The sequence below is a fragment of the Lepidochelys kempii genome, chromosome 9 (genome assembly GCF_965140285.1).
Source record: "Lepidochelys kempii isolate rLepKem1 chromosome 9, rLepKem1.hap1, whole genome shotgun sequence".
NCBI lineage: Eukaryota > Metazoa > Chordata > Testudines > Cheloniidae > Lepidochelys > Lepidochelys kempii.
Window position 1 is genome coordinate 53704834 of NC_136388.1, and position 18655 is coordinate 53723488.

General features: G+C 46.8%; 1 protein-coding gene across 2 annotated transcripts in view; it reads left to right on the forward strand.

Moving 5' to 3' along the window:
* The first annotated feature begins 216 nt into the window (after nt 1-216).
* The window catches only part of SLCO2A1 (solute carrier organic anion transporter family member 2A1), a 118883-nt gene continuing 100444 nt past the window's right edge, over nt 217-18655 (forward strand). The window contains exons 1-2 of one of the 2 annotated variants that reach the window (XM_073360375.2): nt 217-527; nt 5958-6193. In XM_073360375.2, the coding sequence (XP_073216476.1) occupies nt 6180-6193 (14 nt within the window). In that variant the 5' untranslated portion in view covers nt 217-527; nt 5958-6179. The remainder of the gene's footprint in view (nt 528-5957; nt 6194-18655) is intronic. The other variant, XM_073360376.2, reaches the window with a different exon arrangement.

The following is an 18655-nucleotide window of genomic DNA, read 5'->3' on the forward strand; positions in this document are numbered from 1 at the left end:
CTCTATTGCTTTGTGTGCTGCCACAACTGTCCAGGGACTGCAAATGCCAAGTTCCCCTGCAGCATTCGGGGCTGCCAGGGCCAATAGCAGAGAGGTCAGCTTCAGCCAGCAGGATCCATTTCCAAGGGTGTGGGTCCTCTGGTAGGCAGGGAGGTTGATGTGACTCATGCATTAGGTGGTTCCTTATCATTTTGCACAGAGGGAAAGCCCATGGGGGAGTGGAAGAGAGATAGCAGGCAGCATGGATTAGCGTGTGGGGGAGCGCAACTTGTGCTCTTTGGCTGAGAGCACAGAGAGCTTGCCCTTCTCTCCATTGTGGTGGGGAGCACTCAGAAGCACGCCTGAAATGGGAGCAGCAGGAGCCACTGCTGAGGAACTGGTGGAGTGCACCCACGGAAGAGTTCCAGCTGAGGCACTGGTGGAGCAGCACCCACCCCTGATGGGAGAAGAGGAGGGCTTCCAGGCAGGATTGACCAAACCCCCTCCTCCAATCTCTCCTGGGGGCGAGGAGAAGGAAGGAGTCAAAGGTAAGTAACATATAGCAGGGTTTGATGCAACATCAACCTCTCTGGAAAAGTCTCGAAATCTGCTAAGTGGAAGAAATTGCCTCAAGTTTCCTCTGTAAGATAGTTCTGAGGCCCTGGCCGCCATGCAGATCTCTGGCCCCTTCGCCCCCCTCCCCCCATTGCGGCCGTTCACACACCCCTGTGCAGGGCCCAGGCTCATACCTGGCCTGCAGCTCGTTGTGGTGATTGAGAATTATCTGTATGGCAGCAGCAACTGAGCTCAGCCTGCACAATGAGTGAGAGCCCCTGAGCCACCGACCTTAGAGGGGCTGCCGGTTCTCTGCCGGGCAACCCCTATACAAATCCTGTGCACAGCTTCAGTGGCAGGGGGTTTCCATAGCCAGTGGAGGGGGCACTCAGATTTCCAAGCTCTTCCCAGAGTATGTTTCCCTGCAAGACCCCCCCAATGTTACATGCTCTTGTGTTTGCCATTTCCGTATTGTCTGTTGTTCCTAAGAACGACCTCCTGCGGGGACAACTCCGTGTTTCTCATTCCAGTGCCAGTTTTGGTCACATAACCATCTGCCCAAGAATCTGTGTTTCTGGGGCCCACAACAAGCTGTATAGCCTAAGTTTCCTTCCCCATGACACTGTTTGCGTGGCAGCAATTTCACAGGCCACAGCCTTGCTGCGGTTGTTAATAGGTCTCTGTAACAATTTATATTGAGTTTCCAGGAAGTGGCAGCCAATGGTGCTCCTTCTGGGGCACATGATCTCCTCATTCCCTGACTTTCCCCAACTTATCATTACAGCTTATTTTGTTGTATTCGAGCTGTGCCAGCTTTTATTTATTGTACCTGCACTCCCTTTCCATTTCGAGCTAAGATTGCCCAAAGTCACTTGTTCCAAGAGTTGTTTGTCTGTGGTAAGACTACATCATTTCCTCTTCTAGCTCCAAATGTAATAGAAAGGGAAATTATGAAGTCCCTTCCTCTTTATATCTCTCCATTTTAGGGTTCTGGACTGCACCCATTACCATAGATCAGCTCCCTAGTTAATGGAAAGGCCTAATAAGGGCCCTAATGAACTTGATGGAGTCTTTGGTTCTTTTCCCTTCCCTGGAGGGTAAGTTGTTGGAGAAGGGTAAAGAAGGTCATACAGTGAGATCTAGAAGGGGCTCAGACTGGATAAGTCAGATTTCTTCGGGAAGGTTGCCCCACAGCTGGACACTGTCCATCGAGAATGCCTTTTCTACAGCCTCCCAGGGCATCTTCCTGGCCTCTGTGATCCTCATTCTTTCCGAGGAATGCAGCTGTCTTGGGGAGATGGGACCTGATCCATTCATGGTTCTGAAAATTGGGAACAAGATCTTAACCTGGCATTGGAAGCTGACTGGGAGCCAGTAAAGGGACTTGAGCATGGTCTTGATGTGCCTATCAAGTGGTATCAAGTGGAGTGCCCCAAGGGTCGGTCCTGGGGCCGGTTTTGTTCAATATCTTCATAAATGATCTGGAGGATGGTGTGGATTGCACTCTCAGCAAATTTGCGGATGATACTAAACTGGGAGGAGTGGTAGATATGCTGGAGGGGAGGGATAGGATACAGAAGGACCTAGACAAATTGGAGGATTGCGCCAAAAGAAATCTGATGAGGTTCAATAAGGATAAGTGCAGGGTCCTACACTTAGGATGGAAGAATCCAATGCACCGCTACCGACTAGGGACCGAATGGCTAGGCAGCAGTTCTGCGGAAAAGGACCTAGGGGTGACAGTGAACGAGAAGCTGGATATGAGTCAACAGTGTGCCCTTGTTGCCAAGAAGGCCAATGGCATTTTGGGATGTATAAGTAGGGGCATAGCGAGCAGATCGAGGGACGTGATCATTCCCCTCTATTCGACATTGGTGAGGCCTCATCTGGAGTACTGTGTCCAGTTTTGGGCCCCACACTACAAGAAGGATGTGGATAAATTGGAGAGAGTCCAGCGAAGGGCAACAAAAATGATTAGGGGTCTAGAACACATGACTTATGAGGAGAGGCTGAGGGAGCTGGGATTGTTTAGCCTGCAGAAGAGAAGAATGAGGGGGGATTTGATAGCTGCTTTCAACTACCTGAAAGGGGGTTCCAAAGAGGATGGCTCTAGACTGTTCTCAATGGTAGCAGATGACAGAACGAGGAGTAATGGTCTCAAGTTGCAGTGGGGGAGGTTTAGATTGGATATTAGGAAAAACTTTTTCACTAAGAGGGTGGTGAAACACTGGAATGCGTTACCTAGGGAGGTGGTAGAATCTCCTTCCTTAGAGGTTTTTAAGGTCAGGCTTGACAAAGCCCTGGCTGGGATGATTTAACTGGGAATTGGTCCTGCTTCAAGCAGGGGGTTGGACTAGATGACCTTCAGGGGTCCCTTCCAACTCTGATATTCTATGATTCTATGATTCTATGGCAGCCCCAATTGCAAAGGAGGTGGGCATCCATGTTCTGCACTAGCTATAGCCTGTGCTTTGTTTTCACATTCCTCATCAGGTGCAGTGAATTACAGTAATTCAGCCTGGAGGGAACAAATGCATGAGCCACCATGTCCAGGTCCTTGCCCAGGAGGAAGGGGGAGAGTTTCCTACTGGGCTGGAATTGGCAGAAAGTGCATTTTGTCACTGTTGCTACCTAATCATGTAGGCTCAGTGAAGAGATAGTCAGGACTCCTAAGTCTTCACAGTAGTTTGACAAACGAAATGACAACTGATGCTTTCAATGGAAAGGGATGGGAACAGTCTCCTGGCTAGTTCTTCAGAGCATTTCCCCTCTCCTGCTCAGCATCACTTGGATCTTGCCTGAGCTGAGTTTAAGTTGGCTACTGTCCCACCGAGAGCTGACCTTTAGTACGTTTGTGGGGACATTGTAGCAACAGCATTGGTTGCATCTGTGAAAAATGATATACAACCGCATACCATCATCATGTTGTTGGGAGCAGAAGGGTTGAAAAGAAGGGGGGAGAAAATGCATCCCTGGGAAACCACACGACTGAGGGCCTTCATAGAAGAGGAGCCATTATGTACTATCATTCTCGGGCTCTGCTGGAAAGGATCTATTAGCACAGAACTACAGCAGGGCTCCATCTACTCCAGCCACACCCTGTGAGCAAGTTAGCAGTACCTTTTGACCTATCCTGTCTAGCAGAGGCCAGGTAGTATGAGCATAGAGATATTGCCTGCATCCATAGTTTTGAGGCAGTCATCATTCAGGAAGCCCCTTAGAGACAGCATAACATCTCCTATCCCTGCCTAGCTTCATGGCAAATATAACCTATGGCTATCCTGTGTTTTCCCTGATGGCTATGGAGAGCTGCCTCCAGAAGGAGGAATGTCAGTGGTGCCTTTGAGTCTATTCTATCTAAATTTAATGGCCATTGTTTGCTTGACAGCTTCATTGTGTATGTATCAAGTTATTTATAAGCATTCCTAACAGCCAGTTGCGGAAGCTCTTATCAAAGCCTCTGTGTGGTGGAGGAATAGGCTACAGGCACTTTCCTGATTCAGATGCTGGACAGAAGAACCCCACCCCAGCCCTGATGGACTGGCCAAGAGGCATGTATTTATCTTCCTTAGTAACGGTTCTCTGAAGGAACCGAGAGGAGAGGCAAGCAGAGGAATAAGATGACCTGTGTCCGTTTCCATCTGGTTGTGGAGACGCCACTTAGTGGTTCCAGTCAAGAAACACTTTCAAAACAATGTAATCGGAAAGATAAAACAGACGGACAGACACTTTTCAAGATGCTATTCCCAGAAGCGGCTTGGTTTTTCTCACTGCTGCAACTCAAACTGAGAGCCGTCCTTGGAAAGGAAAGAAAAGGGGGGCCAGGGGTCAAACAACAGGAACAGACATTGAGGAAATGATACCTAGCTTTAATTAAGTGCATGTGCAAGGATAACATGCCGCTGAGTTTGAGTCATGGGTTTTTCCTTCTCAGTGATGATTGAAGCACAAGTGTTTGTGTGGGCGGAGGGTGTTGTATCTTTGATGCCATTTGGGGCCTAGTCTACCCCGACCAGGAGGAGAGTTTGAGATTTCCTCAAAACAAAGGCAGTGCACATGGTCGGGCTGTGAACACTGGGCCCAAGTCCCCTGGTAACGTTGTTCCTAGGCTTGTTGGGGGAGATTTCCATCGGCAAAAAGGGCAGGTTGGTGCCCATGTCCCTCTGGAGCGTTGGGCTCCTGGATGCTCTTTGTGTCTGTGGAAATCTCCTCCTTCATTGTCCTTACCAAGCTTCAGTGATGCTGGCTAATGCCAGCTCTGCCAAATGTAAACAGTCCTGCTGAACTCCCTTTCCCTCAGGCAGGCTCTGTGAGGGGAGGAGAAGGAAAGGGATTGGTCAATGCACACGGAATGAATCTCTCTGTCTCCCCAAAGGACCATACAACATTCAACCTTCCTTGGATTCTTGAGGTGTCAGTTGTGCCTTTAAGTTCCAGCCCATATGCTGGGGCAGAGTACAGAGCCGCCCCACCCCACAGGCGATTCAGGAGGGTTTCTCCCCCATACACAGACAATGCCTCCTGGAGCTTCCTAGATCCACAGAAAAGGAGCAAACAATTGGCTGTGCTGCTTTAAAGGGATAATTCACCAGGCCCTGCCTACATGCTGTGTGAGCTTGCTGTTAGTTGGCTGCAGCAATAGCTGCTATGTGATGGTGCCCTGCAGACTGTCCAGAGCCCATGAACCATATTGTCTTCTCTTTCGGCATAACCTGAGCTCTCATGACTCCCCCGTCTTTAACTCCTCCAGCTTTGGTCTCTGGGTTGTGATGACAAGGAGTGCTGGAAGTGGGTTTCTCTGGAGCCTCTCACCATTGCTCCTGACTCCATCCAAGTACTCTTATTTTGTGTTTAAATAAAATCTTTGATTAGGTCCAGGAGCTACACTCCAATCACAGTTGCCAGCCGTCAATTAGGAACACAGCATCCCCAGGCCAGATGGACAGTCATAGATTCTAAGGAAGCTTTCTGATCATCAAGTCTCACCTCCTAGATAACACAGGCCAGCAAATGTCACCAAATCATTCCTGCGCCTAGCCCATCCCATCTGGATGAACTAGAGCCTGTCTTCTAGCAGGACATCGGATCTCGATTTAAAGACTTCACATGAGGGAGAACCCATCACGTCCCTTAGTGATTTGTTCCAGTGGTTAATTACCCTGCCCGTAAAATATATGAGCATTATTTCTAGTCTGAATTTGTCTAGCTTCAGCTTCGTACTATTGGCTCTTATTGGACCCTGCATATAATGGAAAGACAGATCCAGATGAGGAGCTAATTCATCCTTACATGCAACTGCATTAAAACAAATATTAACATGAACTGTGAGCACATGCGGGGAGCTTCAGTGCAGATAACAATACTGATGCTTCACAAGGCGATCTGTATTTCTTGGCACTGAGTTTTCTTATTTGTGCTTTTAGGTCAGTGATTGTCACTCATCACAGCAGCTGTAAATAAGTCAACCTGATTTCTTCACACAAAGCCCAAGTTCATTTGACCTTGCTGATACCCTGGGAGTGCGGAACTATGCTTGCTGGAACTGGTCCAAAGAAGTGGTCTATGATTCATTCCTTCCTTCAGCTTCACCGCAGCAGAGGTGGTGGTTCCCAGATGTCATGGACTGAAGCAGTTCATCAAACTGAATGCAGAGGGGGAAGTATGTGACCATCAAGACTCTTCTGGGATAGGCACCATGTTGCTTGCCGGCTTTCGCAAATTTGAATAGATTTAAGAATAAGGACAGGCTTTCAGAGAAGTCTTGTGGACAGCATGTGGATACCAAACATTTCAGTGCTGGGACAATTTCCATGTAAACCCCCCCCCTATCATCTTTTAAGTCTCTAGTTGCTTGCAAGTGTCTTAGGAACCACAGTGCTGGCATTTCATGAGGACTGAGCCTGGTGTAGAATCTCAGCTGTACTGGAATCTCTAACCAACAGGCCCGTGTGCCTACCTGCCTCCCCCTATTTCTCCAGCCTGCCCCTACTGCTATAGGAATGGAAAGGAGGAGGGTAGGAGAAATATGAGGGCATATTTATTTGGTGTCATTTTTCTTGTCCCTCTGGGGCAGGGAGCAGCCAAGCTGAACATCTCCGGCTTTCGTTTTGTCCGCAGCAATACTCATGTGATGTCCCAGAGTGACAGAGTTACAGCAGGAGCGATCACTTCATTGTTAGGTGCTGCCCCCCTGGAGGAGACATTTAACTGAGATCCCTAGTACCCAGCTCCGGTGGACCTCATTGACATTCTGTCTCTCAATGAGACGGTTTCTATGCAATGGTTTCTCTTGTTTCACGCTGTGCGGGTCAGGACTGAATGGACTGTTTGTTGTTTGTTTGTAGTGTGTCTAGCACTATGCTGCCCCAGCCTGGTTCAGGCCTCTCTGTGCTAGTACAGATGATAATGAGACTTCATTGCTACATTTGGGTATGGTACAGTTACTGGATACAACTGTACTGCCGTTAACTGCCTCAAGTGCTGATGGTGATCTGTTGAGGTATTTCTAACGATTACCTGGCTATTGTTGGGGATGGCTTTACAATGTGAAGGGTATGAAGATGGTAGAAGTTGGGATTTAGGGGTACTCCTGCTGGAGGAAGGGATCAGGCTAGCCGGTGAGCTGACTCTACATATGATTGTAGTAAAGGCTGGCCTTGGCTGGAGTTTCCCTCAGAAACATCAGCCCTGATTCTGTCCAGAGCTATGTGTCATGCCAATCTGGATGGAATGTCTCAAGTGTGTTTGTGATGAGAAAATAGCTCACTCCTGCCACATCCTCCCAGTCACTAGGATCCCTGCAAAGCTGGGCCAACATTTCTGAATGGTTATTGTTACTTTTCCTGACAAAGACGGTCATGTAGGATTGCCCATTTTGGTTGGATGTATTTCTGGAGGTTTCATTGCATGACATCTTTAATTAAAGATTAATCTTTAATTCCTGGAGACTCCAGGACAATCCTGGAGGGCTGGCAACCCTACTGTCATTCCCTCATGAAAAAAGTATTGAGGCCATGCACTAATGTGAAACCAATTTTGACCCTTATTCTCTGCCACAGGGGAAAGAGGACATTTGAATTTATTCTGAATCTGATTGTTCCTTGGTTTATTCCCTCAACCCTTGGCAGCCCCTTACCTCTGCCTTGCTGACTGGGTGCAACAGCTCCTTCCAGCTCTAGACACAGCTTTTGTGGGTACTGTGCTTCCACGCATGGCGCCTTCTACCACAACTGCCCTGGAAGCCCCCACAGGGCAGAGGCAGCATGATCCAGTGGATAGGAGAGTGGCTTGCAATTCAGGACACCTAAGTACTAGTCCCAGGAAATTTGCCCCTTGGGGAATGTGGTTTCATCTAAACCAAAAATTTCTGCAGGAAAATGTCAGTCTTGCCTAAATGCTTCAGTTTTTTGTAAAGAAAAACCAAACAAAATATTACACTGCAAAATTAAATTAAATTTTTCTGTTTCACAACGTCAAATAGAAAATACTTAGGTTTGACACGTGGATTCAAAGGAAACATGATTTCAAATGGGCATTTTGACTTATGTTGACATAAAAATGACTCATTTTGAGGTCAAAATATCATTTTTTTTCATTTTGAATTAACATTTTTAAATGGATTATTGTGTTTCTAAATTGCCAAATTGCCACTTTTCAGAACTTTTCATCCCACAAACATTTCAGATATTTCAAATTGTCATCCTGATTTGGGACAAAAATGTCAAATGATCAGAATTTCCTGGGGGATGGAAATTCCATTTTCCAAACAGCTGTGGGTCCGAGTTCTTCCAAGCAGAGACGGTCTCACAAAGGGGACGGTCTCAGGGGACACCATCACAGGGCCTAATAACATCAGCCACACTATCAGAGGCTTGTTCACCGGCACATCTACCAATGTGATATATGCCATCATGTGCCAGCAATGCCCCTCTGCCATGTACATTGGTCAAACTGGACAGTCTCTACGTAAAAGAATAAATGGATACAAATCAGATGTCAAGAATTATAACATTCATAAACCAGTCGGAGAACACTTCAATCTCTCTGGTCATGCGATTACAGACATGAAAGTTGCGATATTACAACAGAAAAACTTCAAAACCAGACTCCAGCGAGAGACTGTTGAATTGGAATTCATTTGCAAATTGGATTCAATTAACTTAGGCTTGAATAGAGACTGGGAGTGGCTAAGTCATTATGCAAGGTAACCTATTTCCCCTTGTTTTTTCCTACCCCCCCCCGACTTTCTTGTTACACCCTGGATTTGTGCTGGAAATGGCTCACCTTGATTATCATACACATTGTAAGGAGAGTGATCACTTTAGACAAGCTATTACCAGCAGGAGAGTGGGGTGGGGGGAGAGAAAACCTTTCATGGTTTGTATGTATAAGAACATCTTCTGTATTTTCCACAGTATGCATCCGATGAAGTGAGCTGTAGCTCACGAAAGCTTATGCTCAAATAAATTGATTAGTCTCTAAGGTGCCACAAGTACTCCTTTACTTTTTGCGAATACAGACTAACACGGCTGTTACTCTGAAACCTCTCACAAAGTGTGTGTCTAGTGCTCAGTGTAATGGGGCTTTAGAGCTTGGTGGGGGCTTTTAGATGCTAATACCATACAAATAATGAAGGGAGATTCCACCGCATGGAGGGGAAAGCAGAGCTGATTAACCTGTGGTGGGGAGGGAGGAAAAACCTGGAGAAACATAGCTGGCTCTCTAGCCTTGTCCTCTCCGGGCGGGCGGCTGGCTCATCCCTCTTCATTCCACTGAGTAAGAACCATGTGCAGGGAGTTCTGTCGGGGAAGGGGAAGGGAAGAATGTATAGGAGACCTGGATCCCTTTTTTCTTGCAAACACAGGCTCTCCATGAATGCGGAGAGGGCACAGGGAGTCCTTTCCTTTTTGTTTATTACCGTGCAGCTGTTGAAAAGCCCACTGTGACCCTTTTGCTTTCCATGCAAGCTTTTCCCTATGGCTCTGTGCTTTTAGGGAATGTCTTCACAGCACAAAATGCTGTGTTCTTAACTCAGTTTAGCCTGTAGCAAAGTGTTGGGTTGAACTCAAGCTGCTAACCCAAGTTCAAAGCCAAGTTGCTGTGTCTTCACTGCTATTTTAATCCAAGTTTGCTAATGCAGATTAGTGAACTGAGTTAAGAACACACCTTGTTTTGCAGTGTAGACATGCCCTTGGAGGGTCATAGGCCACACTAGTCTCTGATGAAGCAAACTCTTTACATCTGAGTCATTATTATTAATTGTTCCCCACCGTACGCAGCACTACACGCTCATTTGTGAGGACAGGCTAGTGACCCTGGAGTCTCTCTCCCAGTTCAGTTCTTTGTTTCTGTGGATTTCTATTAGTGAATTGTAAATACCCTGGTACCCTTTGAGAAAACTGAGAGCAAGGGCATCATGCCTGGCTGGATCCCACCTCAAGAAAGAGGAGAAAACAAAAGAGAAAGGAATAAAAGACGAGAGAGTGAGGCCATGTCTACACTACAAAATCGTTGACCTAACGTACATCGGCATACAGCTATAAGTTATAAAATTGCTTGTGTCTGCATATAACCTACACATCTTCGGGATGTGGTGTTCTGTCCCATCTTGTGGCACTGAGACCACTTAGAGAGAGAGTTAATGAGTCTACTCAACAGTCTTAGCTAAGAGCAAGTTGGCTTTTAGCTCATGCAGTAGAGGCTCATGCACTAAGCTCCAGAGGTCCCATCCTGCCCGCCGATGACTGGGCTCTGTTGGCATTACAAGTGGGGGCTCGTGTGGGATTTCAACTGGGAAGCCCGCTTATAACGCCGACACACCCCGGTTGTCCGCAGGCAGAATCGAACCGGAGACCTCTGGAGCTTAGTGATTGAGCCTCTACCGCATGAGCTAAAAGCCAACTGACTATTAGCTAAAGCTGTGGAACAGACTCATTTTATCTCTCTCTTTAAGTGGTCTCAGTACCATTAGATGGGACAGAACACCACACCCAGAAGGTGCGTGGGTTACATAGGCACACTTGGCTCCTTGTGTGAGCAGTGAGCATCCTCATCAGCAGCACTTGTATCAATTGTACTATCAATGTGGAGCATTGTGGGATGGCTCCTGGAGGCCAGTAACAGTCAATGTAAGCAACGCAGTGTCTACACTGACACTGCATCAACCTAATTACATCGACCGTGACTCTATACTGCTCGTGGAGGTGGTGTTACTAAATATGCATAGAGAGGCACTTAGTTGGCAGGAGGCAAATTTAAGTGACTACACTTCCACAGCTAGGGTGATGCGAAGCAGCTTACATTGGCCTAACCGTGTAGTGTAGACCAGGTCTACGTGAAACAACCCCAAGCACTAAAGCAGCCTCCAGATGAGGCTGAGTTCCAAGGCTGACGGGAAACAGGAGCCAGCCGCTAAGGAAGGAAAATGAGGACAAGAGGAAAGCCCCACCCCAAAGAGGAATGTCTGCAGGAAGACGGGGTTGCAGGACAAAAGAAGAGCAGCTGCAGCAAAGAGGCCCAGATCTCAATGGGGGAAAAGGGGAGGGGCCATCTCCACAGGAGCAGAGGGAGGAAAAAGATGAAACTATCTAAAAGGTGCAGAAGCAGCAAATAAAATAATTGAAAATCAGAGTTTGTGGAGGCTCCGGAGTTGCTTTTCCAGGGAAATGGAAAAGTCTGGATTTTCTGTGACCCTCTGTCATAAATATAAAGGGAAGGGTAAACCCCTTTGAAATCCCTCCTGGCCAGGGGAAAGCTCCTCTCACCTGTAAAGGGTTAAGAAGCTAAAGGTAACCTTGCTGGCACCTGACCAAAATGGCCAATGAGGAGACAAGATACTTTCAAAAGCTGGGAGGAGGGAGAGAAACAAAGGGTCTTTGTGTCTGTCTATATGCTGGTCTTTATCGGGGATAGACCAGGAATGGAGTCTTAGAACTTTTAATAAGTAATCTAGCTAGGTATGTGTTAGATTATGATTTCTTTAAATGGCTGAGAAAAGAATTGTGCTGAATAGAATAACTATTTCTGTCTGTGTATCTTTTTTGTAACTTAAAGTTTTGCCTAGAGGGGTTCTCTATGTTTTTGAATCTAATTACCCTGTAAGATATCTACCATCCTGATTTTACAGGGGGGATTTCTTTATTTCTATTTACTTCTATTTTTATTAAACGTCTTCTTGTAAGAAAACTGAATGCTTTTTCATTGTTCTCAGATCCAAGGGTTTGGGTCTGTGGTCACCTATGCAAATTGGTGAGGCTTTTTATCCAACATTTCCCAGGAAAAGGGGGGTGCAAATATTGGGAGGATTGTTTATTGTTCTTAAGATCCAAGGATTTGGGTCTGTAGTCACCTAGGCAAATTGGTGAGGCTTTTTACCAAACCTTGTCCAGGAAGTGGGGTGCAAGGTTTTGGGAAGTATTTTGGGGGGAAAGACGCGTCCAAACAGCTCTTCCCCAGTAACCAGTATTAGTTTGGTGGTGGTAGCGGCCAGTCCAAGGACAACGGGGGGAATATTTTGTACCTTGGGGAAGTTTTGACCTAAGCTGGTAAAGATAAGCTTAGGAGGTTTTTCATGCAGGTCCCCACATCTGTACCCTAGAGTTCAGAGTGGGGGAGGAACCTTGACACCCTCTCTGAAAGCTTTAACAACAGTGCTGAGGAATGAGCAGGGCCAGGGAGGTCTGCCATTGCAAGGAGTTCTGCAGAAATCAAAACTGCTCACAGTGGCACATGCAGGCTGGGACCAGCTGATTCATCAACAGAGGTGTGAATGCTTTTTGGGGAGAGAGGGTCATGGGAACCCCAAGGTCTTGGGGAGGCAGGCAGGGTCTGGGTTCTGTGAAAGTTTCAGCAGAATTGCCATGTTCCTGGGGAAGGCTTTGATTCCATCAAATCAGCACGACTGGATGGAAGACTGTTCTGTAGGAAAATACCCAGCCACTCTTCTGTGGGAAAATGCTGATTCGATGGAATCAAAATGTTCTGTGGATACCTGGCCATTCTGTCAAAACTTTCTTTCTCCCTGGGCTAGCTGGGACTGGTGGGCTGCCGGGCTCCCAGGTCCACAGGGCTGGCTCATTCCTTGGTTAGCTCCCAGGCTCTGTGGCTAGCCCCTTCCAAAAACATCCAGCCTCTTCATCCATGAGGAAGGCCATTGGTAAGCCAAAAATTCCATTTAGTCTCTCCTGAAATGAAATTTTTCTGCAAATCCTTTCATGTGAAAAATTTCACATTTTTGATTTTTCATCGTGATTCAGGATTTTTTTTTAAGGTGGTTTTTCACAGGAATGGATTTCTATTTTCCAACAAGCTCTGTTAAGGAGTACCAAGTACGTTCCCTCATCCACACTGGGGGAGCCAGTGCAGACCTCACACTGATGACATCAGGTCTAAGTCCAGACCAGAAGACTGCAGAGAAAGAAGTGAAGAAGCTGTCTGATGTTATATTTCCCTGGGAAAAGTGTGCAGCCCCTACTGGAATGTCAAAGGAAAGGGGAGAATGCAGATTTCAGTGCAGTGAGGGTCAGCAAACAGGAATGGAAAGTAGAAAACCTGAGTGATTCCAGGAGAAGCCTTAGAAAGCAGGAAACAAAGAATGGAAAATAAGGTGGAGAGGGTATGGCAAGACTCCCCAGGGTCCATGGAGACTGTCAGTTGCATGCCATCAATGTGTGAAAAGAGGATCTTCAGAGCTGGTAGAGCAAAGCAGAGCCAGAGGGGGAGGAGATAATGTTCTTCTAAGAAAGGGCCACTGTAAGATGTGCAAAGGTCTGCTGCTGTCATGCTGAGACAGATGGAAGAGAACTGGAGGAAGAAGAGATATTAATAGCAGGTGTGGGAACAGAGTCAGAGGACTCACTCCACTGGTTTATTAAGTTTGTCACAGTGGTATGAAATTAGCCTTTCATGCATGCTTCAAACACTGCTGAAAGGAAACCACTTCTGTTGTATGACCTTCATTAAGTACCATTTTCAAAGGCTCATAACGTGGTCCAGTCAAAACCAATTTGCACTAGAATGCCCCAAAGCGCTTCTCAACAATGATGGCTATTTCCCTGCCAAATTTTCAACTTTCTACCCCCAACTGTTTCACTGAGACTGCTGTTCAAAACAAAGGTGGGAAGAATGTTTTGGGGGTTTTTAATAACAGAGAAAGTGTTTTTCTTTCACTCTCTTCTTACTCAATAGTGGCTGAACTAATTTTGCTCAGAAAATGTCACCTTCTGGCAGAGATCAAACCTGGAAGATTTCAGCCCAAATGGGAAGCGTTTTGGAAAGTTATAAGAAACTGAAAACAAAGGGTTGGTCTTAAATGCTTATAGAATTTGAACTACAGTGGTTGCTGCTACTCTAATAAAATGAGTAAATACTATATAAGAATATTTATTTTGCTACAAGAATGAATTCTCTTTTCTACTGTTTACATTGTGTACTGCTCATCCAAAGGGACCTGCTATTACATACTGAATAGTACTTAGAATTTAAAGACCTTCAGTGCACCCACCATGAACCCTCTGTTGAAGCCAGATATTAGAAATGAAGTGTGCTGGATATTTCTTTAATTCTCTGCCTAGTGAAACAAACCTTTTCCAAAAAATTTCCAATACACTCTGATAAAAAACCCAGCATTCTGGCTTACCTGCCCTTATAAAATAATGCTAAGAGAACAAACATGAGCAGTCTTTCTCTTGGAACTGCCTGGTTTTGGATTGGCTTCTGCCTCCACCAGGTGGTGTTTTTTAGTGTTTAGTATTTATTTCATTTATCATTGTGACTATCTTTTGTGGCTTGTACAGCACTCCTTGTTCTTTGGCAAAGGGCAGAAGTGGGGAGCAAGCAGATTAGAAATAAAATCATTGTTAGGCTGAGATTTTCAAAGCAACCTATGGGATTTGGAAGCATTAAGATTAATGGAAATTGGGTATCCAAATCTCCTAGACAGCTTTTTAAAATCTCAGCTTTGGGTTCTACTCCTTTGTGGATGTGGGTTGTTGCAGAGAACATTTCATCTGTCTGAAGTGCATCAAAGATTGGAAAACTTGTCACTACGGCAGGTCTAAACTTTGCCATGACATTTTTTTCAATGGAAAATGGCTTTTTCCTCTGAACTCAAATGTCTACATTTGTCACTGAAAAATCAAAAACTGATTTTTTTTGTCTTTCTGTTTTTAGAAACCAAAACCCTTAAATTTTGGAGGGTTATAGTTTTGCGAGGTTTTTTTTTACCAAAACCTGAAAATTGTCAAAGAAAAAATGTTGATGAAAATGAAAAAAGTGTTCTTTTTTGTCATAATTTTTCACAAGAGGGGGAAGAAAAACATTTCCCAACCAACTCTACTTGTCAGTTTCACTTTCCTGATGCTGGTCCATAACTGGAGCAGTAGCAAGAGCTGAGCCATCAGCCAAAGATCCAAATAAGTGAGTGGGGGAGCATCCACTGAACAGTGGGGGAAAACAAAAAAAGGACAAAAACCTCAGGTTTTGTCATTTGTCATTAAAAAATAAAATATTTGGGGGGGGGGGGAAGAATTCTAGCTCTGTAAGTTGCAAAGAAAAGCTTAAATAATGACTCAAGTGTAACTAATGCAGTTGCGTCTGCCTGAGGGCCTGTCTACACAGAGAAGTTTAGTAGCATAATTTAGCTATTGTGTTAGGTTCTCTGCAGATTCAGGGCTTGTCTACATGTGGAAGTTTACTGGCATAACGATACTGGAATAATCACCTCACTGTAGTTTTACTACTATTACTCCCCGTGTTGACACTCATTTTGCAATAAGAAGGCCTATTTTTGCTTTAGCTTATGTCACACTGGAAGTGGTTTAAGCACTAAACCATAAAGAGGCACTTATTCCAGAATAAGAGTGTCCACACATGCAGTTATACTGGTATAATTATTCCTGTACAGTTATGACAGTAAATTTCCCCATATAGGCAAGCACTGAATCTGCAGAGAACCTGACACAATAGCTTTGAGAGGAGGAACCAATGGAGCGATGTCTGCCTGAATTTGCAGAGAGCCTGATACAATAGCTCTAAGAGGGAGGATCTGCCCCATGTATTTCCATGGAGTGTTAACACCAAGACTCACTGCTCTAAGAAAGCCCACCAAGGGGACTTTTGTGTGGGGCAGAAGGGGAAGAGTACAGCAGGCCTAGCCAGTCCACCCAAGCAGATATCTCCTGCCAGCTGAGGTAAGTACTGGGGTCCCTGTGTTGCCAGCCTTATCTCTGGGGGGTGGGGGGGTGTCTAGAGGGTGTCCCATGGCCAAATTTCCTGGGGACCTGGATTGCATCAATCCAGCTCTGCAAAGAGTGAGAGGGTTCTGCTGGCTAGGGAGCGGCAGCCAGCGGGGCTGAGTGAGGGAGGGAGGAGGCGGGGAACCCCTGCACCCAGACCACTCTGGAGGGAGTGCCTGCAGGAGGTGGCACTTATTTATACACTGGGGAGGAGAGAAGGGGTATGGCTCGGCCAGCTCACTTTTCACAGCAAGGGAGGGGGAGCAGGACCTGAGCTGCTGGGAGCTTCCCAGGCTGGGAGGTTCCATGTCCTTACCTCTCCCACTGTGGAAAGTGGAGCAGCCCATCCTGCCCCTGCCCCTGCCCCCTCACATCAGAAAAAGCAACAGCCAGTGGCAGGGCCCTGCTGGGTCGGGTGGCTCTGGGCATGGAGGGGCCAGGCCGGTGGCTGGGCTGGCTGGCTTTGGGGTTGGAGCCAATGGAGCCTGCACAGAGGTGGGGCCAGGAGGGCCTGACACCTGCTGTGCTGAGGACCTTCCCTGTCCCCCCACAAGCAGCCCAAGAAGGGGTCCTCTCTGCACCCCACCAGACCCCAAATACCTGGGTGGGGAGCTGCTTGGGGGCTCTGTCATGAGCCTACCCCCGGGGCCCAGCCAGGGAGCACATGGCACCCCTTGTACCTAGAGTGACCAGACAGCAAGTGTGAAAAATTGGGATGGGGGTGGGGGGTAATAGGCGCCTATATAAGATAAAGTTCCAAATATCGGGACTATCCCTATAAAATCGGGACATCTGGTCACCCTACTTGTGCCTGGCTGCTGGTTCATGGAGGCAGTGGCGGCAGCGGCGGCGGGGGGAAGCTGCTATTGAGCAGGGGGCTGCTGTGGAGAGTGAGCTGTGTAGGGGAGAGGGGTCAGCAGAGGCTACTGCCCCGGGGAGCGAGGGGCGCCTGAGTGGGCATGTCAGGCATCATGCTATGGGCTGGCACTCAAACACCACGGTGATGGCGCAGCATAACAGTCCCTATAAAATAGTCACAATTTGATCTCTCTGGGGGCCTGGCACTGCATAGCCATGCACCACACCTTATTTGGGGCAGATTGTAAAACTTCAGCCTAAGACATCACAAAAATGACTTATGCTGCATTTCAATAGCCTTCCAAGGAAGTCAACCCTCACTCACATCTGTCCCTTCCCACCTCATGTGCATTTCTGAGCTGGGCGTTGCTGTGCAATTTACAGTCTCCCACAGCTGCAGGAACAAAACTGGGTCAATGGTGGGAACCTGGAATTTGGCTTATGATGCCTGCTGGAAAGGCAGGTGCAAGGTCTAAGCCAGAGCTTTTTGATCCATTTTCTTGCAAATCTTACAACCCGTAGTCACAGGGACTCCATTACCTTCCCAGTGTGGAAATAAGATCAACCGTTTTGACTGTGAATAATTTAAAGTGATTGATTAACTCAGCCTCATTCTCAACTTGCAGTGAGTAGAATTCAGTTTTCTAGAGTGTTCTTTGTTAATCAAATGTACTTACTTTTTCCAACCCACTTGTTTCCCTCTATGACTGGTTCACAAACACTTAGCTGCTGGTATTGTTCCCTGATATTTGAAATTTGAGTTGTCATGAGGCACATAAACCACATGTTATTGTTTCTTTTCCTTGACTGTGGGAGAGTAACTCTTATAATCAGCAGAGCCTGAAAGGGTTTGACTCTCTCCTGCAGAAGTAGAAGTAGAGCAAGGTAGCAGACTAACAGGAATAGGGAATTTTAGCAAAATGTTAAATCTTTCTCTTTCTAGACCACACAAGCCTTGTTTAGGGCATCATTCCTGTCATAATGAGATGACTATAAAATGTATTGTCAAGGAACAGAGTTATATTAAATTCTTTCTCATCACATTCACACAAAGCAATTGCCTGAAAATCCTGCTTTGAATGGGGTAGTTAGCTTCTTGTCTGAGGGCATGGCTACACTTGCAGATGTAGAGCGCTGTGCGTTAAACCAGCCCTCAGAGACCGCAGCAGGGAAAGCACTGCAGTCTGTCCACACTGTCAGCTGCAAGCGCACTGGCATGGCCACATTTGCGGCACTTGCAGTGGCATTGGGAGCGGTGCATTATGGGCAGCTATCCCACAGAGCACCTCTTCCCATTCTGGTGCTGTGGCTTGTGGGAAGGGGGTGGAGGGTGCAGGACATTCTGGGTCCTGTCCCAAAGCCCCGTGATGCATCGGTTCGCATCCCAGCAATCCCTGTGCTTCTGTCCATATTTGGCGCCATCTTTCAATGGTTTTTGTACTGTGCACTCTGTCTTCCCTTTCGGTCTGCGGGAATGGAGCCCAAACTGCTGAGGAGTACGCTGACGAGTCTCGCCAGCATGCCACGTTTGGCAGTCGAGTTATTCTTTATGATCCAAAGTGACAGTGAGGGCTCCGACGATGATATTGACTCAAGTAACGCATTTGACATGAGTTTGCTTGTGGCATTCATGGACATGCTCACCACTGTGGAACATCACTTTTGGGCTTGGGAAACAAGCAGTGAGTGGTGGAATCACATCATCATGTAAGTCTGGGATGACGAGCAGTGGCTGCAGAACTTTCGGATGAGAAAAGCTACTTTCATGGGACTGTGTGCTGAGCTCGCCCCCACCCTGTGGCGCAGAGACATGAGATTGAGAGTTGCCCTCATGGTGAAGAAGTGGGTGGCTATTGCAATCTGGAAGCTGGCAACTCCAGACAGCTACCAATCGGTCGCTAACCAGTTTGGAGTGGGGAAATCGACCGTTGGAATCATGTTGATGCAAGTTTGCAAGGCCATTAATCGCATCCTGCTCAGAAGAACTGTGACTTCGGGTAACATGCATGGCATTGTGGATGGCTTTGCAC